This window comes from Hyperolius riggenbachi, chromosome 12 (genome assembly GCF_040937935.1).
Source record: "Hyperolius riggenbachi isolate aHypRig1 chromosome 12, aHypRig1.pri, whole genome shotgun sequence".
NCBI lineage: Eukaryota > Metazoa > Chordata > Amphibia > Anura > Hyperoliidae > Hyperolius > Hyperolius riggenbachi.
This window is the reverse complement of record NC_090657.1, coordinates 98,764,444-98,778,907: the sequence shown is the minus strand read 5'-3', so window position 1 is coordinate 98,778,907 and position 14,464 is coordinate 98,764,444. Positions and strand designations below refer to the sequence as shown.

Here is a 14,464-nt window from a genome sequence, read left to right as displayed (position 1 = left end):
TTTCCATTTGCTGAGGAGGATGCCAAAGTATGGGATCGATGTCCAAGACTTGATGCAGCATTCTCTCAAGTCAATAAAGATAATGAATTAGCTTTTGAGGATCTGGGATATCTTAAGGATCCACAGGATAAGAAGGTGGAGTTTGCCCTTAAGAAAGCATGGACTTCAGCAGGAGCAAATTTTCGACCAGCAGCCGCAACAACATGTGTATCCAGGGTATTAGCCTTATGGGTAAAGGATGTTGAAGAGAAAGTACAGAGAGGAGCGTCTAAAGAGGAAATCCTAGAGTCATTAGAGGTGGTGTCAAAAGCTACGGATTACATAACGGACGCTGCAGCAGAAAACATAAGAGTGAATGCTAGAACATCTGCCTTAATTAATTCCGCTAGACGTAATGTATGGATAAAGAATTGGGAGGGCAGTCAGGCCTCAAAAGCAAGGGTTTGTAACATACCCTTTGATGGAGACCTGTTATTTGGGGCCCAGTTGGATGAAATTCTAGAAAGAACAGGAGATAGAAAGAAGGGATTCCCAAAGAAAAAGAAATTTATACAGAACAAGAGGTTCTTTAGAAAGAATAGACAGGAGGTCAGGGATAAGCCTCAGCAGAAGAGGAAGCCCTGGGCCATCAATAGAGAAGGGGTGAAGAGGAATTTTCCTTTTCGGAACCCAGAAAAACAGGAAAAGAAGTGACGCCAAGGAAAGAGTTGGGGGTCGTCTAACACAATTCTATACCCAGTGGACGGAGATAAGCAGAAACGATTTCATCCTCAATCTGGTAAATCAAGGGTACAAGATTCAATTTCAATCACTTCCAGGAAACAGGTTTGTTTCCACTCCTCTGCCAGGGGAAAAACAAAAGCGTCAGGCTTTACAATGCATCATAAAGAATATGATAGAGGAGAAAGTGGTTGTTCCGGTCCCGTGCGATCAACATCGCAAGGGATTTTACTCTACGATTTTTCTAGTAAAGAAACCGACGGGCAAGTTCAGGCTAATCTTGAACCTAAAACCTTTAAACCCATTTGTGACTTATCAAAGATTCAGGATGGAATCGATTTTCTCTGTGAGAAACTTATTAACCCCCAACTGCGTCATGACGAATATAGATCTAAGGGACGCTTACTGGCATATCCCAATAAGAGAGTCATCACAGAAGTTCCTCAGATTTGCGGTAAAACAGAAAGATTCAATTCAGCACCTTCAGTTCAGAGTCCTGCCATTCGGCATTTCATCAGCACCCCGCATATTTACGAAAGTAATGGGGGAAGTGATAAAGGACTTTCACGTGAAGGGAATTCTGGTAATTCCCTATCTAGACGACCTACTAGTAGTAGCAGACTCTTATCAGCAAGGAAAGGAGAACACGAAGAAGGTGCTAGATCAGCTTCAGGCTCTTGGTTGGCTGATAAATTGGGAGAAGTCGGTACTGAAACCGACATCAGAGATACAGTTTCTAGGAGTAGTCATAAACTCAGAAAAAGAAAGGATGTACTTAACAGAAGAAAAGAGGACAAAATTAAAGAGGATAATACAGGATTGTATAGCATATCCAAGCCTAACAATAAGAGAAGTCATGCGAATACTAGGATTTCTGACCTCAACATCTCCTGCAATCCAGTGGGCATTATTGCACACAAGACAGCTCCAATATTGGATGATGGAAGTCTGGAGCAAGAAGCAGGACGATTTGGAAAGAGAGGTAACATGTCCAGAGACAGTATTAAAATCATTGGAATGGTGGATGTCAGAAAGAATCCTAACCGAGGGAAGATTATGGATAATCCCAACACAGAGTTATATTACCACGGATGCAAGTCTCCTAGGATGGGGAGCTCATCTAGACGGGAAGATGTTCCAGGGAATCTGGCCAAGACTAATAAGACACCAGTCATCAAATTACAGAGAACTAAGAGCAGTAAAAGAGACATTACTACGAACAGTACAGTTACTGAAGGGACAGCATGTACAGATCAGGACAGACAATACGACGGCAGTAGCTTACATAAACCGCCAGGGCGGGACAAGATCAAAAAAGCTTCTAGACCTGACAATAGAAATCCTAGCAATAGCGGAAGAAAATTTCCTATCCTTATCAGCAGTCCACCTAAAGGGTTCCTTAAACAGCATGGCGGACTTTCTGAGCCGACACAGACTTTCGAATTCCGAGATGGAAATATCCAAGAAGGTCTTCAGAACCTTAGTCAGGAGATGGGGTCGGCCTCAGCTGGACATATTTGCGAACAGAAGAAACACAAAATGCAGAAGATTTTATTCCTTAAATCCAAGAGAGGGGGCGGAGGCAGTGGACGCGCTCAGCCAAAATTGGACCTTCGAGAAGGCATATGCGTTCCCACCAATCCAGCTGATACCTCGAGTGTTGCAGAAATTAATGCAGACCAGAGCAACATTAATCTTGATAGCTCCAGACTGGCCAGGGAGAAGCTGGTATCCAATTCTCCTGAAGATGAGGCTGGAGGGACCAGTGAGACTCCCGCACGGAAGGGTACTGTCCCAGGTGCAGACAGGAAGTGTAAATTACATACCAAATCTAAACCTGTCTGCCTGGCTTCTGAGAGGTCTCCTTTAAGGAAAAGAGGGGTTTCAGAAAGAGTTATCACTACACTTCTGGACTGTAGAAAGAAGATAACCAGGAAGATATACTTGAAATACTGGAAGACTTTCAACATGTGGAAGGAACAATCAGGGTTTTCTGGAGGAATAATACCCACAGTGTTAGAATTTCTACAGGACGGAGTAGAGAAGAACATCGCTCTCAGTACATTGAAGGTACAGGTGACAGCAATATCTACTTATCTGGACAAAAAATTATCAAACGATCCCCTTATCATTCAGTTCTTTAGGTCTATAGAAAGAAAGAAGCCTATAATCAATAGGAGGGTTCCTTCTTGGGACCTATCCTTAGTATTAAAAGTTTTAAAGGGAGACCAATTTGAACCAATAACGGAGATTCCGTTAAGACAATTAACAATGAAGGTTATCTTTTTAGTAGCTATTACTTCGGCCAGAAGAGTGAGCGAGCTGGAGGCCTTATGCTGTGACGAACCCTTTTGTCTAATGTTTAAGGACAGGGTGATATTAAAGACATGTGAGGAATTCCTTCCTAAAGTAGCTACTAAATTTCATAGATCACAGGAAATTGTACTACCATCATTCAAGGAAGAGCCATCCTTGGATGTCAGAAGGTCCCTTATAGCTTATTTGGATAGAGTAGCAGATTTCAGAGAATCAAGAGCTCTATTTATCAATACCACAGGAGCTACAAAGGGTAGAAAGATGTCTAAAAGAACTATAGCCAAATGGATAAAGATATGTATAGAAGAGGCCTATAGGTTAGCAGGATCTACACTGCTAGGTACAGTTAGGGCTCACTCAACTAGGGCAGCTGCCACATCATGGGCCTACAGAGCGGGTGCTACGCCAGAAGAAATTTGTAGAGCCGCTACGTGGTCAAGTATGGGCACCTTCTCAAGACATTACAGGGTGAATCTGATGACTGCAAGACAACAATCTTTTGGGGAGAAAGTTCTACAGGCAGTCGGCCCACCCTAGAATTGGTAAGATCTACTTGCTCATCTTCTCATGGTGGACCTGTCCTGGAGGTTACTGGAAAAACCAGTGTTAGTTACCTGGTAACATCCTTTTTAGTAACCTCCAGGACAGGTCCGTAACCCACCCGGATAACGGGATATATATAAAGGTGTATATATAGATATGTATGGAGATGTATATAGTTATCTATGTATGTAGTTAGGTTTTAGGTACATTGTTGAATGACCCTCTTTCTGGTTAACAGTTCTTGTGGTTGACTGAGGTTAGTGGGGTCAGTTTAAAATTTATAGAGTGCTCAAGTGGGGCGTTTCCTGTTCCTGGGAGGAGCCTATGTCGTCTCATGGTGGACCTGTCCTGGAGGTTACTAAAAAGGATGTTACCAGGTAACTAACACTGGTTTCAGCCCCTGTTAGTCTGTTAGGTCCCATGCCTTAGTTCCACTCCGAGCCAGCCCTCCGCTCTCCCCTCCGGAAGAGCACAACCCACTGCCAGGAGCGCTCTGTTATGTGGGGTGCCCCTGTGCAGAAGATCCCAACTGGGTTGCTATCTTCCGGAGGGGAGAGCAGAGGTCTGGCTTGGAGTGGAACTAAATTGTGAGACCTTGCAGACTTTTCCCTCCGATGCTATGCGTTAGTGAATTCGCTTTAGTTCTGGCTATAGAACCATTACCTCATTCTTAAATTAATTTCCATGAATCTTTGAAACCAACCCATCTGGCATATCCATCGTTGTCTTTCATCTGCCTGAAATGACCCTACATAAGCTTTCCCACGCATTTTAAATCATAAGATATCTGCCTCTTTATGTACCAATTGTTCCTGTTTTTTTTTTTTTTTTTTTGGCAGACTTTTTCTGTTTAACTGACTAGTTCCCATATAGTAGCTGTCTCTGAGCTTTGTTCCCATCTCCAACATCAGTGATTCCCAACCTTTTGAAGTCATGGCACATCACGCCAAACGCTTAAATCTGACACCTCACATATGTACAATAGAAAAATACTTATAAAAAAAACAAATGAGTGCATTATCCTGAATACACTTAATATGAAGGCTAGAACTTTTCAGAAATATTAAAAACAATCATTGGGACAGTTAGCGACACATACCCAATGCTGCCATGTCCTACATGCTAAACTTCTCAATAAAATAGGGGGTGGTTAATCTTTCTCTGAGAAATACATAGACCTACATCCCAAATACAACCTAAGTGTTTATACATGCATATTTCTAGATATTTGCTAAACATTAGTATTGTAATACTTTATATGATCAATCATTTTGGTGATTTGATCTCACAATTGCTTAATTGTCTATATGAAGATCTAATTGTTTGCTAGTGGGACCTTGCCAATCTCAGTCACATCTGATCAAATATATTAACCAGCTTAGCGGTATGGACGAGCTCAGCTCGTCCATGACCGACGTGCTGGATTGCTCTGGCCCTCGTGGGCCATTTATTTATTTTTCAATTGTTTTAAAAACGCTCAGGTAGCACTTTGCTAGCTGCGTGTTGGGGACGATTGCTGCCGATGCGCCGCTACCCGCCACGTAACAGGTCAAGCGCCCCCCGAGACCCTGTGCGCAGCCTGGCCAATCAGTGCCAGGTAGCGCTGTGGGGTGGATCGGGGCGTCCTCACGATTGTCGCCATGGTGACTGGGGAAGCCAAACAGGAAATTCCGTCAGAACGGAATTTCCTGTTTGCTCGGATGCCGCTGCTCAGCAGCTATCATGTAGCTAGCGCTAGGCTTAAAAATGTAAAAAAAATTGTGCTGCGCAGCCACCCTGGTGCAATCAATAGGACGGCAGGGTGGTTAATATATAATTCAATTGAAATCTCAAATTTTAAAATATTCAACAGCCACCTCAATTGTTTACTGCACACGAGTGTCACATGTAGGTTTGTGAGATTGATTGAATAGGGTAGAAGTGTAGCTCAGACATGCACACGATCTACCACCGATATTTACATTGAATTGCTTATGAACTATGAGAGACGATACTGGATTTCCTTCTGAGCAGCTGGTATGGTGTTGTGAGCAATGCATAAGGTTTCTCTGGTACCTAAGGGACATGTTTGTGAATTAGTGTGATCTTTTCCATTTCCACTCTAGCCCAAGTGAAATATGTGATGGACTCTGATGAAGACGAAGAAAGCGCTAAAGCTGATGACAGCAGTGACTTTGAATGTGATGCAGCATTGGAGTCTGGGGATGATTCATTTCACATTACCAAACCAGCCCGCAAGCCAAAAGCTGCCCTAAAGTGAGTCATTTTCCAGCATGAGCTTTTTACTGTCCTCTGATTGCAAAATGGTCTCTTATCTGAAAACCAAGGAATATAAACTGCTGGCATATTTTATTTATTTTTTTATAAAAACAGATGGCTTTTATTCTATACCAGCTTTAATCTTACTGAACTATAAAACAATGTACTGTATTCTACATGAGTGTAGGAAATGCGTTTAAATCTACTATAAACTAGAAGTAGGTAGATATTATTATGCTTGCCTGATCCAGTCTACTGAAGACCAGTCCTGCCAGGGAAGCAATATGTATCCTCTGCGTTTGTTTTCAACCACTGTAGCATATCAAGCGATTTCTAAATTTAGTTAAATGTTTGTTCAGAGCGCCTGTTGCTGTTGGGTCTTAAAGCAAGAAATGCTTCTTACATTCAATTTGTAATTTTGACCTTTAGTTTCCATGTAAACCATAAACTTTATTTGTTATTGCAGGAAGGTAAAGAAAGATCCAAGTCCCGACAAACAACCAGATCCACCTAAAACTAAACAGCCAAGTCCTGATAAGGAACAAGAAGCCGAGCCAACCTCCTCAAGTAAGTCTGGCATGAAGTCTTCAGAGCATTCGCCTCAAAATGTCTTTTTGCAGCGGTTTTACAGAACTGCGAATGTTGTACAAATATAAAATGTCTAAGTGTACATCTCTTCTCTGTATTTGATAAGATTTGCTTTAGCCCTGCCCTCTGTGTTGTCTTGTGTATTGGTGTCCAGTGTTGGAAACCTATACTGTGAGAATTCCCGCTTGGCTTATCTTGCTAGGGTATACGTTTAGTTTTAAAGAAAACCTGTAATGAGAAAGTTCCCCAGGGGGGTACTCGTCTCGGGTGGGGGAAGCCTCTGGATCCCATCGAGGCTTCCCCTGTCCTCTACAGCCCCAGCACAGATCAAACACCAGGCAGAGTGACCAGATCGCCCCCTTTTTCCCCACTAGGGGGATGATGTGCTGGGGGGGGGGGGGGGGGTCTGATCCTGCCTGCGGGGGGGGGGTGCACCTCAAAGCCCCCTCCACTGCAGGATTCTCCCTCTCCTTCCCTTACCCGGAGATCCGAGGCTGCACAGGAACAGATCTGTCCTGTGCAGCCTCTAACAAGCTCCTACCTGTCATGTGACAGCGATCCCCTGCCGCTGATTGGCCGGGGATCGCTGATCCAGTACAACGCTGCTACTGTTAGCAGCGTTGTACAAATGTAAACAAAGCGGGATTTCCGCTTGTGTTTAGCCTGCGAGCTGCGATCGGCGGCCCGCAGGCTATTCACAAAGCCCCCGCCGTGAATTGACAGGAAGCAGCCGCTCGCGCGAGCGGATGCTTCCTGATTAATTAGCCTGCAGCCAGCGACGCAGACCTGCGTCGCTGGTCCTGCAGCTGCCACTTTGCCGACGCGCGGTATGAGTGCGCGGTCGGCAAGTGGTTAATTAGTAGTTACCAAACCAAATTTAACATCAAATTATTTGATTTCATGAGCAGAGTGTATAAATTTGCATAAATCGTCATCAATGCAGAATTATTTCTATCTCATTGACCATCTCTATTAGTGACTCGGCTACACATCAGGCTTTTTTCTTACAGCATCGATGTTTAGTATATATGTTACGGCCAGAACCCGCAGTGTGGCCACTCCTAGTTCTGGCCGGCCACTCCTGGTTCTGGCCGGCCAATATGCGAAGTGGCTGCAGCGCAGCGGCCAATGTGAGAACCGGCGGTAATGTAATAGATGAAGCCGCCGGCTTTCGCACTGCCTCTCCCCGATCCCACCTCCCTCCTCTCCCCGCCTCCCATACAATACGTAGCAGCCGCCGGGGACATGCAGCCAGAGAGTCGTTCGTCGCGGCAGGGGAATCCTGCCGTTCCTGCAGAGCGGGTGCTGGCAGAAGCGATGTCTGCAGCCTCCCCCGCTCTGCTGCCCCTGCTGCGACGAACGACTCTCCGGCTGCATGTCCCCGCCGGCTGCTACGTATTGTATGGGGGGAAGGGAGGGAGGTGGGATCGGGGAGAGGCAGTGCGAAAGCCGGCGGCTTCATCTCTTACTTTGCCGCCGGCTATATTTCATTAAATTAAGCAAGTTTTGTCATCAATTTGGCCGCAGCGAGACGGCGTAAACATTACATTTCTCACATTGGCCGCTGCGCTGCGGCCACTTCGCATTCTGGCCGTAACATATACAAGATATTCCTGTGTACACCATGTATACAGTCACAATCAGATATGTATATCTGACTTTAAAAATACGGGGACTGCTTTATTGAAGCAGCACAAGTTACTAATTTTGATTGGTTTATTTTTGTGGACTAAGCTCAGCTATTACTGTATATATAAATTATTTATAACCATTATCTGAGAAATAGAACATTTTATCGTATTTTCTATTTTAATTTGTTTCAATTCATTAGGAGTCGGTGAATTTTTTTTCTCGACTCAAGGCACCCAGAATTGCTTCGACTCCACAGCCCTGGTTTGCCCATTGTAAAATATTTCCTCTCCCTGATTTACATTCTGACATTTATTATATGGCGACAGTTTTACTGTTAGCAGGTGATGTAGCTGCTGCATGCTTTTTTGGCAGTTGGAAACGGCTGTTAACAGCTGTTTACCGCAATGCAACAAGATTGACACACAGGAAACTGCCAGGAGTACCACGTTCCTCAGTTTCTTTTCTTCAGTTTCTTGTGGGAGGGGTTTCACCACAATATCAGTCATACAGCACCCCCTGATGGTCTGTTTGTGAAAAGGAATAATTTTTTTTTTTTTTTTTTTTTAGTGGATTCAATTGTGATAGATAGCGACGATGATTATTCACCGAAGCCCATGCCACCTGTTGCTCCAGCAGCAAAGAAGCCAGCAAAAGAGAAGGCCGTGAAACCAGCAAAAGAGAAGCCAGTGAAACCAGTAAAAGAAAAAACTGCAAAGCCCACAAAGGAGAAAATTGTGAAGCCAGCAAAAGAGAAAACAGCCACTGAGAAGGCAGCTCCCAAGAAATCTAAGAAAGCGGAATCCACTGCTGCAAAGAAAGGTATGATAGATAAATGAGGCCTGAAACTCATCAGCCATGGTGTGTTCTAAGTGTGTACAGTATTGCAGCCTGTAGGGAATGGTCAAGCAGCACTGTGTAGCCAGCAAACCCTGCATATGCTTCCTGCTGGGAATGGAGTGGGGTTCCTGGGCTGCCCAGATACAGTACTGAGTTTCACAATGCTGAGTTTTACCATCATTAAGGCAAATTCAGCAGCAATTCTATACAAATGTCAGAATGCGTGATTTGATCAGGTAATAAGTCTTAAAGGGATACTGTAGGGGGGTCAGGGGAAAATGAGTTGAACTTACCCGGGGCTTCTAACGGTCCCCCGCAGACATCCTGTGTTGGCGCAGCCACTCACCGATGCTCCGGCCCCGCCTCCATTTCACTTCTGGAATTTCAGACTTTAAAGTCTGAAAACCACTGCGCCTGCGTTGCCGTGTCCTCGATCCTGCTGATGTCATCAAGAGCGCACAGCGCAGGCCCAGTATGGTCTGTGTCTGCACAGTACACTCCTGGTGACATCAGCGGGAGCGAGGACACGGGCGTGCAGGCGCAGTGGTTTTCTGACTTTAAAGTCAGAAATTCCAGTAGTGACCCGGAGGCGGGTCCGAAGCATCGGTGAGTGGCTGCGCGGGCACAGGATGTCTGCGGGGGACCATTAGAAGCCCCGGGTAAGTTGAGCTCATTTTCCCCCGACCCCCCCCCCCCCCCCCCCCCCCTACAGTATCCCTTTAAAGAGGAACTGTAACGACAAAACGGCCCCTGGGGGGTACTCACCTCGGGTGGGAGAAGCCTCAGGATCCTAATGAGGCTTCCCACGCCGTCCTGCGTCCCTCGGGGGTCTCGCTGTAGCCCTCCGTGCAGCGGTGACGCAATATTTACCTTCCTGGCTCCTGCGCAGGCGCTCTGATGCCTCTCGGCGCCGAAGTAGGCGGGAATACCTGATCGCCGTCGGGTCTGCTCTACTGCGCAGGCGCAAGTTTCCGGCGCCTGCGCAGTAGAGCGGACCCGACGGAGATCGGGTATTTCCGTGCCGAAAGTCGCCACAGCGCCCCCGCTGGAGCCAGCAAAGGTAAATATTGAACTGACAGTCGGCACAGTCGCCGGCTGTTCGGAGGGCTGCGGCGAGACCCCCGTGGGACAGAGGACGGCGTGGGAAGCCTCATTAGGATCCGGAGGCTTCCCCCACCCGAGGTGAGTACCCCCCAGGGGAGGTTTTTGTTAGAGTCTCTTTAAGGAACCTTGAATGAAATGAAGTTAGAAAATGTCAGTTTTGATTACAATGCTATTTCAAGTGTATGTGCCTTGTTCAGGCCACAGAAGCTAACATTGCAGGCTGTTGCTTGCTAGGAAGTGTCGAGTGCTGAGGGGCTTGTGGTTATAATGCTGCATTCTAGTTATAACGTGTGCCTGAGCTACAGCTGTACAAGAAGTCACCTGGAAGGGTTGTCTTCTGTGTCTAGAAATGGATCTAATAGAGTAACACAAGTTTCACTTAAGGGATAAGTGCCGTGCATTAAAACAAGTTCCCTAAAATTCCAACACTCTTTCCATATGCTGCATTACTGATTGTTTTCCATGAAGTGTTCTAAGAGTTTCTTGGTCGCTTGAGGTTTACATACATAAACCCAGCTTCTGGATCTCCCTCCCACCACTCCTGACAGCTTTTCTGTGCCCCTTTCTGCTCTCCTGGTCTGCAGATCAGCTTTTTAGAAGTGCTCATACTGTTATGGAAGCCGTTATACAAAATTTGGGCCACTAGTGCAATTTGATTTTTTTCCCTTAACACACTCGCACAACCTAAAAGGCAAGAAAAAATTGCAATGCATTATAGTTGCAGCCACTGTTTTCAGTGGAAACCATTAAAGAAAACCAGTAACGACAAAGTTCCCCTGAGGGGTACTCACCTCGGTAGGTGGAAGCCTCTGGATCCGATTAAGGCTTCCCCGGTCCTCCTCTGTCCTACGGCGGTCTGGCTCTCCGAACAGCGGGGATGTAAATATTTACGATAAGTACACTGTTGAGAGGTTATCCTGCACTCGGCAATGGAGTGGGAGGTGTTCCCTGTGCACCTGCCAAACTATTACTTATCACACTTCTCTGCCACACTTTACTGTAGGTCTGAGTCCTTGGCGTCAGGGCGTGCATCCGGCTAAGCAAACGGAAAACTAGCTATACATTGGTACATGGAGGAAGACCGGGCACCATCCCTTAAATCACTTTATTCAGTGGCTCAGATGTGTTCCATAAAAACATACAGATAGGCATACAGTCTGTGAGGGATACGTCTAACCTGCATCTTGTAGACAGTTGCAAAGTGTGAGGAACAAACCTTCAAACCACACTCAACAAGCCTGACAAGGTTTATTTTTACCTTCCCTGGCTCCAGCGGAGGTGCTGTTGCAGCTCTCAGCACGGATATAGGCGGAAATTGCCACACTCAGTTGGGTCCGCTCTACTACGCAGGCGAAGGAGACTTGCGCCAGCGCAATAGAGCAGACCGACAGCGATCGGCTATTTCCATCTATCTCTGAGCGGAGAGCTGATACAGCGTATGCGCTCAAGCCGGGAAGGTAAAAATAACAAACCTTTGTCAGGCTTGTCGAGTGTGGTTTGCAGGAGACTTCGGGGGAGCTAGCGCTGGATTGCCTGCAGCTACAGCGGAGGGGGAAGCCTCATTGGGACCCTGAGGCTTCCCCCTACCGAGGTGAGTACCCCCAGGGGAATTTTTTTTGTTACTCTTTAACCTCCCTGGCATTCAATTTCCCCAGGGTTTCTGTACAAAATATTTAATCTTAACCTTTTTTTTTTTTTTTTTTCTGTAACTTGCCAAAATGTGTAAAGCAAGGGTCTTGTATACAGTGCAGGAGAGTATTAACATGTTTGCATGTCAATGCTGTTCACAGCATGTTTTGTATTGACGTGTATAACTGTCAATGCAGCTAGGGAGGTTAACCCTCTAGAAGGCATTGTGCAGTTTGGTGGACCTGCTACCATTGTTTAACCAAGCCTGCTGTTTGCTCTCTCTACAGCTAACCAGCCCTCTATTTTAGAAGCTCTGTCCAAGTCACAACCCTCTAAATCCACTGGTGCAGTCAAGTTTTCAGATGACTCTGATGAGGACATTGCTCCTCCCAAAAAGACTGCCAAGCCCCGCAAGAGGAAGAACTCAGATTCAGACTCCGATTCTGACTGTATGCCAAAGCAGAAAAGCAAGGCCACCAAGGTAAGCGTTTAAATCGGATACAACAACTTTCTCCCCACCCACCCATAAACATGCCAGTGCAGAAGTAGACTTAGTCAAACACCAAACTCTAGTCTAACAAACACAAAATTCACACCCTTACTTACCACTGCATTCGAATAATTTTACACTTGTGTGTGTGAGCAAATGTGCTCATGTCACAAAGGCCTTAAAAATAATCTGTATTGTTAAAATCGCACAAAAGTAAACATACCAGTGCGTTAGGGGACATCTCCTATTACCCTCTGTCACAATTTCGCTGCTCCCCGCCGCATTAAAAGTGGTTAAAAACAGTTTTAAAAAGTTTGTTTATAAACAAACAAAATGGCCACCAAAACAGGAAGTAGGTTGATGTACAGTATGTCCACACATAGAAAATACATCCATACAAAAGCAGGCTGTATACAGCCTTCCTTTTTAATCTCAAGAGATCATTTGTGTGTTTCTTTCTCCCTGCAGCTATCTTCCACTGAAGTGTCAGGCTGTTTCTTCCTGCAGAGTGCAGACAGCTCTGCCTGTATGTAATTCCTCAGTATGTGAAAGCCCAGCCAGCTCAGAGGAGGATTTATCCAGCTTGTAAAAGATAATAGAGCAGAGAGAAGCTGCACTAATCTAAATAACACACAGGCAGTGTGCAGAGAGGATCCTGGAGGGGGGAGATGCATCACAGAAACATAACACTGAAGAACTTGGCAGCCTTCCAGACACAGGCTGACAAGTCTGACAAGAGAGAGAAGTTGATTTATTACAGAGATGGTGATAGTAGAACTTGCTGCAGTAAGCCAGAGCACATTAGAATAGATTTTGGAACTTGTAGGATGGAAGAAAACCGGATGAAATTTTTGTTACGGAGTCTCTTTAAAGAGAATCTGTACTCTAAAATTTTTACAGCAAAAAGCATACCATTCTATTCTATGGCCTCAATTCACTAAGCTTTATCAAACACTTTATGAAACGTTTGATAATTTACCTCGTGCAAAATCTCATTTTGAATTCACTTAGGTGTTATATATTTATCGAATGTTTGTTTTTTATCGATTTAAGGTTCAATCAATCTATAACACTTTAGTGAATTCAAAATTAGATTTTTCCCATGAGGTAAATTATCAAACGTTTCATAAAGTGTTTGATAAAGCTTAGTGAATTGACCCCATTATGTTCTCCTTGGCCCCTCTGCTGGCCCAGCAGCTTGGCCTTAAAGCTGCAGTGGCCGATTTAATGAACAATTGCCTGGTCTTTAGGGAGGTTTAACACGGAGGTCCTCAAGTGGTTGAAGCTGGACAACCCCCCCCCCCCCCCCCCCCCCACGTGGGTTGCTTGTCTCTTCCATGTGACCATGCCTCCACTCTCTGAAGGATGGGGTGCTTGGTTGTACCAGGGCATCCTTGTGTTCACTGATGTCTTCACTAAGGATGATCTGTAAGCAGGGTTGGACTGCGGATCGTTCAGAAACAGCCTTACCAGTCTGCTGACAGCGCGTACACACGCTGTACTGTCACTGGAATGCCCGCCCAGCGGGAGGGTCTGAAGGACCCGTTGTTACATTGTGTGGTGCGTGTGTATGCACCTTAAGGGCTCAACGGGAAAGTTTCAGCCTGGGGCCTACATAACCAACCCCACCCAGTATTTTGGGCGCACATACACATGTATTTTGCGCAGATGTCAGTTCTATTTAAATACATAATGTGGTGGGACGTTAGACTATGGTAGGGGATTGTGAGCTCTTCTGAGGACAGTCCGTAACAGAGATGCCTATATGCGGCGAGGTCGCAGCAAAAAAAATGGGTGTGGCCATGCACTGGAGCTTGGGCGTGGTCATGATGGGTCATGTGCAGACCCAAAAATACAGAAAATAAGTAGCTGTTACTCAGTGGGTCTGACCAGATACACTTTGGATAAAATAATCAAGTAGTTGCATGCCTCAGAATCCTGCTAAATAATTATTCTATCTGGAGGTGTGTGTGACTACGTAATATCTTTAAGTAGCCAGGTGCCCTACAATGAACAAAATGGCCAGGTGTCAAAATGTAAAATAGCGTAGCCAAATGGGCCCTGTATATATAAATGAAGTAATTCTGTTTTCTGGGGAACATTGGCATATATATATATATATATATATATATATATGCACATGGATACTTAGCAGTGCTGGGTGCTACTGCCTGCAATGCTGGGCGGCCTTAGGCTCTATGCCCTTTATATGATACTTGCCTCAGGCCCTGCATACTGAGTGTAGTTGCCACCAGTACAAGTAGCCAGCTATAGGTGTCCCCAGTATAGGTAGTTAGCTATAGGTGCTCCCAGTATAGTTAGCCTGGAAGGGGTGAGCTTGCTGGC

At 45.4% G+C, this 14,464-nt stretch overlaps 1 protein-coding gene across 1 annotated transcript in view; it reads left to right on the top strand.

Annotated features, from left to right (window-relative positions):
• The window catches only part of TOP2A (DNA topoisomerase II alpha), a 91,574-nt gene that overhangs the window by 76,229 nt on the left and 881 nt on the right, over nucleotides 1–14,464 (top strand). Inside the window, exons 31-34 of the mRNA XM_068263351.1 lie at nucleotides 5,685–5,835; nucleotides 6,305–6,405; nucleotides 8,626–8,877; nucleotides 11,916–12,109. Coding sequence (XP_068119452.1) covers nucleotides 5,685–5,835; nucleotides 6,305–6,405; nucleotides 8,626–8,877; nucleotides 11,916–12,109 — 698 coding nt within the window. The remainder of the gene's footprint in view (nucleotides 1–5,684; nucleotides 5,836–6,304; nucleotides 6,406–8,625; nucleotides 8,878–11,915; nucleotides 12,110–14,464) is intronic.